Source organism: Xenopus laevis, chromosome 3L (genome assembly GCF_017654675.1).
Source record: "Xenopus laevis strain J_2021 chromosome 3L, Xenopus_laevis_v10.1, whole genome shotgun sequence".
Lineage (NCBI taxonomy): Eukaryota > Metazoa > Chordata > Amphibia > Anura > Pipidae > Xenopus > Xenopus laevis.
The window spans coordinates 66,821,954-66,830,260 of NC_054375.1; the positions used below are offsets into that span (position 1 = coordinate 66,821,954).

General features: G+C 34.2%; 1 protein-coding gene across 1 annotated transcript in view; it reads left to right on the plus strand.

The window, feature by feature from the left end:
- Positions 1 to 6,456, plus strand: part of tbc1d15.L (TBC1 domain family member 15 L homeolog) — a 43,361-nt gene extending 36,905 nt beyond the window's left edge. Inside the window, exons 15-17 of the mRNA XM_018252473.2 lie at positions 1,805 to 1,921; positions 2,706 to 2,792; positions 4,704 to 6,456. Of these exons, the coding sequence (XP_018107962.1) occupies positions 1,805 to 1,921; positions 2,706 to 2,792; positions 4,704 to 4,916 (417 nt within the window). The 3' untranslated portion in view covers positions 4,917 to 6,456. The remainder of the gene's footprint in view (positions 1 to 1,804; positions 1,922 to 2,705; positions 2,793 to 4,703) is intronic.
- Positions 6,457 to 8,307: the final 1,851 nt, after the last annotated feature.

The following is an 8,307-nucleotide window of genomic DNA, read 5'->3' on the forward strand; positions in this document are numbered from 1 at the left end:
GTAATATCCAATTGCCTTATGTTGCTTTATTTGTGAGTCACCTGACCAGTCATTTAACACAGCTTATGATGATTTCATTATTTGTCCTATGAGTGATACAGATATGTTAAAGGGCTTGTTCACCTTCCAACACTTTTTTCAATTCAGTTGGTTTCAGATAGTTCACTAGAAATAGACTTTTTCCAATCACTTTCTATGTGTGACCGAATCTAATTTTTTCTCAGAAAAAAAAATCAAATGTCAGGAAGGCTATTAACATCTTCAAATGGGTCATTGGACCTCTGCCATTGGTTTCTACATGAACTCGACAGGTTTTAGGTGGCAAATAGTCAAATTTGAGTTGTTCCTAGTGTCAACGTATAATAAATCTCAAATTCAAGTTTGGATTATTCCCAACTCGAATTTGTGATTTTGTGTAATCCAATAGTAATCCAACTCAAAAATTCTAATTAGAATTTACAATTTGGACCTTAATAAATCTGCACCTTAGTTGATACATTTGTTATCTTTGTCCCTGCTGAGCAGAATCTCTGGGTTTCATTACAGGCAGCTGTTAGAATTGATACAATAGTTACTAATACTCCAGAGATGCTGCTGAGAAATGTATCAACTAAATGTTGCAAAATTGTAACCGTTCAGAATCTGCATCTGAATTACTGAGCTGCCAGACTCAAACACCACAGACGCATACATTCAACTTTAAACTTAGATTTTGAATAAGTAAGTTAAGTAATTAAAAAAATTATTATTTCTGGGGAACAATTGGAAAAATTTGAACTGTAAAAGTTTATACTGGGGGGACATTAAGGATAATTATTTGATAATGTCTCCCCATACAGATTTAGATCCATAATGTACTGAAATGCCCATGGGTACAAAGGAGAGCCTATTTTAGAAACAATTTTGCATTTCCTGTGTTATAAAATAGCACATTATATGGTTTTTTAAAATATTTAAAATCGGCAAAGGTAATAAAGGTAAATAACTGCACGTTTAAGTAGGATCATTAAAACAGGTTCATTTAAAACACAAAATCGGCATAATTTTGTATTGCAATTTACAGTCATATCTTTTCTTAATGTCTTGGAATCATTAATAGATGTATGGAAATGTGGCTTTATTTCACTATAATTTTATTTCTATTTTAGATTTTGGTCTCAAAATATGTGGCAATTTTCACATCAATGTCTGCATGTAAACCAACAAAAAGCTAAAAAGCTAAATGTATTTGCCTTCTGAACTATTCTCAATCCCATATTGTATTATTTGTAAATCTTCATTGCTGCTTGTATAAAGTTTGCGTGTATAGGTTTAACTTTGTGTTCTAAAGTAACGGAATCATCTTCCTGCTTTCATAAAATGTCCTTAGTGCTAGGCTCCAGTTGAGGGCACTCATGTAGCATGTCTTATATAAATAGGCTGCCGATTGACATATGCTTGAAGAGAGCATCCAATCCATCTGTCATAGCCCATAACTCTTGTCTGCTATCTTAATGTGTTTCTAAACTTCCCTTTTAGTATTTATATTGCTTGAAATTTCAGTAATAGCTGAATCAGATAGGTATGCCAGTGCTTTCTAAATTATGACCTTAAGAAGAAAAATATTTTATTTCACATATTTATATATTTGTGTGTGTGCGTGCGTGCGTGCGTGCGTATATATATATTTTATTTTTTTATATTTTGAAGAGATTGAATCTGTGGCCAGTGCCATTTAGTATGTTTTAAATAGTCCTATACATATTGATGATTGTGAATCAAGTTTTTTGTTTGATCAAAGTGAAAGGATGTACTTGTTTTACAGGTAATATGGACAGATTTGCCTTGTCAGAATTTTCATCTGCTTATTTGCTGTGCTATCCTGGAATCCGAAAAACAAATAATTATGGAGCAAAATTTTGGATTCAATGAAATTCTTAAGGTATGTGGGGCCATATTCTAAAGTCTTTGTTTAGTTTCTTTGACAAATTAGAATGTATGCTTACTACACAATTGTTTTCACTAGTTGGTGTGTGTTTGGACCTGAATACACAGCAGTTTGGCTAAAAATCAAATCAAAGCATACAAAATGGAAATATAGATGACCAATACTACTTAAGTACTATATATGTTATATACAAACTGACCCAGGTTGATACTGCAATTTAGAAATGTATATTTGTTGCCATATTGCATAGATATTCTTAGTATGACCCTTCCACAGAATGGATGACCACGCTTGACCTCTGCCTGACCAACTTAGAAGAAATAACAATAATATTGTTTTGGGGGGGGCTGCACCAGTACCAAATCAAAATCATTTCCCTTGCATGATTTTATTGCATTGAATTCTCAAGTTTGCATCACTAGACCGTAAATATGTATAAAATACAGATGCTTAATATTTTCCCTTAAATCAGGTTTAAGAATTACCTGTATTTCACTTTCCTATATTTGTTTAGTGTCTTGCTATCTAATATGCACACACAGTCCTCACAAAACACACTATGGCCATGATATGCCAGTCGGAATACATTTAAACATATTTAAATGAAAAGACATCACTCTGAATTTGTAAACATGCAGCACCAGCACTGTTATTTTTCATTACAATCTTAACGTCTGGAAATGTTTATTCTAAATACTGGTACTAAAAGATCATTGTAAATCACTGCTTAGTTGCCTTCTCACTCCGGCCATTATTTACTGTCATTTTTGTTGTTTAGCACATCAATGAACTTTCCATGAAGCTGGATGTTAACGATGTTCTGAGCAAAGCTGAAGCAATTTCTTTGCAGATGATGAAGTGCAAGGTAATTTAATGGAGGCTGCATATTCTGTATGCCAGTTTGGAGGGATAGGACTGGACTAGCATTTCTTTATTGTTTTTGGACATTGATGTACCTGTAAAAGCTATTATTTTAGTTTTGAGATAAAATAAGATTTTTTTTTTCTATTCTAAGATGTGATCATACATTTGACCTGAATGCTTTGATCAAAGTGTAATATAGAAACTATATGTTAATCAACAATATCCAGTTTTAAAATAATTTATATGTGAATTACAGACCCCCCCCCCAAATAGTTAGTACTGTTTTTCCAAGGGAGTTAATGATCCACAGGTCACTGTAAACTTGTTAACTCCAAATTAGCAGTACGGTATATCTCAGGTGCTGCCACCTCAGGTATCTAAGGACAGCGATACGTCCTCAAAATAAAATCAATGTAAAATTGCACTCACAATATATGACAAAAATAGCCTCTCAGAATTCTACTGTCTGGTTCCAGAATACTTGTAAGGAATCAGTACAGCTGCAGTCCTGTGTATGGATCTTACACAACCTGTCCATTAAGATGATGATTTAAACCTGTGCATTTCATGCATTAAACTGACTTGCTCAGGGTGAAAATAATTGTCCAATGCACAATTCTTAGGCAGGGATGGTAGAATTCTGAGAGGTTTTAATGTTTATTGTGAGTGCAATTTAACCTTTATTTATATATTAAAATAAATGTACAGAATCAGATTGAGTTTTCGTCCCTCTATACTTTTTATGTTTCAGATGTGTCTATGTTATACACAAGTGGTGGACATGTCCTAACAGTTCTTACCAGAAGCAAACTAGGATGTGGGTAGACAAACATGGCTCAGGCAAAGATATACTGCATTTTCTGGTCTGTCTGCCTAGAGCTAAACACTCACAATTTGATAAATGCAGATCTAAAAATCCCATAGGAAAGAAAATAACATGGGGGGGGGGGTTATTTATTAAGCTCTAAATTCACGTTTTGATAGATCTGCCCCTTAAAGTGTATAGTTACATCAAATTTAGTAATATATCCTTGTTGAGAGTATGGGTCCAATAACCGCCATAAATATTACAATGTCTTACCTCAAGAATGTGACTACCATGATTATAGTTTTTTATGTTTTTGGGTTTCTCTGTGCCACACTAAGTGTTATCTGCCAAGAAGTTGAAAATGGAAATATGTTGGCTGAAGTTCTTTGTAAAAACAATGCTAACTATTTCTCTTTCTCCATATACACATTAGAATAACCAGTGTCACAGGATCCATTCCAGTTGTAGTGTCACATAAACATTTGCAATTTTAACTAAGGTCCGTTGATCTTGGTGGTATTATTTAATTTTTTAGCTAGTAGTCGTCAATGATATATTCTCTTATTGGACTAATTTTCTAAGTGGTATGCTGCAGGGTTCTGTTTTGGGTCAACTTTTATTTAATATATTCATTAATAACATGGATCAAGGCATTGGAGGATGAATTGGACGTGTAAATTATTTAAAGGAAAAGTGAATGTCCAGCACAGCAGCTGGAATATTGTAGGATGGAGATCAAAAGGCTATAATTTAGTTTTTAATGGGTTGCTGTGCAGCACTCAGCCTTATAAAAATAGCTAAAATCAAGCATGGAAGATAAAGTAATGGTTTGGAGGTAGAACCCTGGATAAATGCATTCCCTATCATGTGCTCTACAATACATTTGTTCCATTCAGGCACTTAAATAAATCTTTGATTTTGATGTGCAGCTGAAAAATGATCTTTCCATCTAGACTACTTGAGTTACCTTTTTTATATTGCTGATAGTGTGAAAATGAAAACCTTTATGCTAAAAGCATAAATTGGGATTTTTTGCATAAACAGATGCCTGCTTGATGGTCACAATTTTCCTGGTACAAAGCTGCTGTTTGCTTTTTGTTGCAGGATTTACCACTGAATGTTTGTGATGTTATTGGCTTAAAGAACAATGGGGTTGCAGGACCGTATGAAGCAACAAATGAAGAAAACCTTGCCAAAAAACATAAAAAAACAACACCTCAATATGTCCCAGTGCCTGTTATTGCTGCCAATGGAACACAAAATGCTGCAACCCTGCAAACTTTGCCAAACAGTGTTCACACACCAACTTCTGCCTAATAACACCAATACCTGCCAAACAAGGGAACTTACTGAAGAAAACTCAAGTGAACAGGTTTTGGAGAATTCCAAACCTTTTTATCTACAGCAGCAAGACAGCTTTTCAAAAGGCAAGATATGAACAAATTATTTTTCTAGTGGACACAAACCACCTCTCTATTATTCCTTAACCCTTTCAGTGATAAAGCAAGTTTACATTGTAAACTGGAAAATATTTATTTTTAGTGGCTTACATGACAGCAATGGAGATAAAGCAACTTGAATATCATATGTTTTATATTATATTCCTAAAAAAAAGTGCAACAAGCAAAAGCTTTGTTCATAACTGCTAATTTTATTTCCATATGTTGTAGTAATAACAATACTGAAAGTGGTGTTTGTTTAAGGAGGACTTAACTACATTCTTTTTTGTAATCATGTTTTGCAGTGTTCAATACAGTCTAATATAAGATCCCAAAGGAAAGTATATTGGGATTCCAGCTATAATGTATTCATATAATTCATAGAGCAATTACAAAGCATACATCTTTCTTTACAAGAATATTTCTGAAGAGACCGAGCCTATGGTGATTTTCTAATTTTACTTCTATTTTGATAGGAAGTCTGATTACTGAGTTTAACTCTCCCTTGCCTTTCCCATGTACATTTATCCTACGTTCAATTTATGTTAAAGAAATGATGCTAAGATATATTTTGAGCGAAATGTTAAATTAAACATTTGTTGTAACCAAACTGCATTTCGAATATCAATCCTTTCAGGTATTACTCCTCACTGCAATATTTTCCTTTGTCCGTAAAAAAAAAAGCTAAAGGAAACGATTTCTATTAAGCGCACCATCATTTTCTTTCAACCCAGTGTTGCATATAATGCTGCAGAATGGTATAAGATTAGTAGGAAAAAAACAGATTAGTTACTTACTTTGGTGGTGAAACTGGTTCGTTTTCACACTGGCCACTTAAAGGAGAAGGAAAGCTACCGAAGCAGTTTATTGCCAATAGATTAGCCACAATAGTGCAAGCTATAACACTATATTCATTCTGCAGAATGCTTTTCCATACCCAAGTATACCCAAAGTATACCCCAGCCCTAGAAGCTCTCTCTGTTTGTTTAGGATATCAGCTGCCATATTAGCTTGGTGTGACATCATTTCCTGCCTGAGTTTCCCTGCTCACTCAGCTCTGGGCTCAGATTACAGCAGGAGGGGAGGGGCGAAAAGGGAGAGGGAAGCAAACTGAGCGTGCGCAAACCCTAGTCCTGGAGGTTACAGAAGCCCATGTGTACACAATAGAAGGAAATAAATGATGTGTTTATTTTGACAGAGGACTCAGAGCAGCATTACTTTGAGGGTTTGCTGGTGTATTTATGTAGACATTTCTAATAAAGCTTAATTAATTTTAGCCTTTCCTTCTCCTTTAATCAGCAGCTTTAGATGCATTCAGTGTCCAGCATGATTTTTGGTTATATGTTTTGAAAATAATTCGCTAAATGTATCACTTGTACAGTACTGTAAATATTAAATAAATCTCTGATTTGTACAGATATTTCAAGCAGTTTTCTCCTTGCTTTATTGTTTTTTTTTTTCTAATAGTGTTATGATACAAAAATTTGTGTGGAGCCATATTTACAGCAATGTACATATATATAATCTATTGCCTAGTCTTTTTGGTTTTTTTCTCAAGCTGTTCCACAAGAGAACAAGGTTTATTTATGTCTAATAATAATAAATCATATACGAATAGTCAGCCAGCACTCACCACTTTGATTTTTAGATATAACGACCAGGTGCACGTCAATAGGTGTCCACTTCCACCAGCTTCAATATCCCACAATCACAATAGACAGCACCAGTCTTGAAGATTTGTTTAAAAAAGCCTTTATTGGAACTTCATGGCTTTATCATCTGAACAAACGCAGTTCAGATGATAAAGTTCCAATAAAGGCTTTTTTAAACAAATCTTCAAGACTGGTGCTGTCTATTGTGATTGTAATAATAATAAATGTCAAGCTTTACAACCGCACAATCTACAAAAAAAGTACATAAATTAAATCGGATGTCCACCAACATTGGTAACACTTGTAATGTTATGAGTAGTTAGGAAAGATTTACTTTGTTACATTTACAAATAACTTTAAAATAATTTGAAAAGTTTATTGTATATTGAAAAAAATTACAGTTACTGAACCTCTAATGTCAAACAATAACATGTTTTTCTTGAATACATTTGCAGTGCATGGAGTATGTCTTGAGGTTTGCCATAGCATGTGTCAGTAATGCAGCGGAGGAATGGACAGACAGTTATTCAGTATACCTCAGTAGATGATGTTTATTATTGACCAGATTTGTGAAACTAAAACATATGGTTGATGGAGCCCTGAATGCAGCTAAACTTGACTCTAGTCCTTCAGAATTTTTTTTTAGTAGCTGCCAAAAAAAGTGATAGTCTTTGCTGTTACTCACTCTTTTGTTGTCCAATTGTACAGGCTTGTTTAGGTGAAGGTAAAGGCTCGGTTCTAAATTCCTGGTTTTACAAGAAACAACCCTGGGAAACTAATACAGCTAAATATTCTGCTTGAAGGCCTCACTCCACCCTTGAAAATAACGAAACAAATGAGATCATAAAAGCAAACATTTTCTTTCAATAGATGGGTAAATTCAGTGGTGCAGTTTAGAAATATACAGTATGTATTTTTAATATATATATCATAAATTTGAAGCCTCTATTTTTGCATTGTTAGGCAGCATATATTCATACATTGCTATTCAAACCTGTTAATTGTTCCAGAGATTTTAATAAATAACCCCCTCAGTGTTGGAGGAATAAGGAAGGTGAATAGTAAAGCAACAATTGGTTCACAAGTAAGAGTGGGATTACAATCCCTTTAAAATGCTACCTTTTTATTTTCTCAAATGTGCTGCTATTTTATGGGCAACAACAGAGAGCCCATTTGGGGACACACTCACAGCACTGCCCAGACTTAATCAGAGTCCCTGCTGCTAGGGTCAGTTGTTCTTTGGTAGCATGCTGAACACATCCAGCCCTTTGTAGTAAATCTAATTACAAATGACTTTGTGATTTTCTTTGAGTTTATGCGTTTTATCACATGAAGCCAATAAACTAGTCTTTTTAGTGATAATGAATGACCCCCAGTAACTTGACTTTCATCTGGCCCCAATAACACAACATACAATACCACATAAAAGAAACCACAGAGTAATTGTGCACAGTTGTTTTAATTCACCATTATATAGAAAAATAATTGCAGGTGTTGGATGCATTTCTTATTTATTTGTTTAAATTCTGAAATAATGAAACTGCTTATTGACAGATCTAATCACTGGGTTGAATCTGTGAATGAATCAGCTAGAGGGGGATGGAGAGAATATGTGGA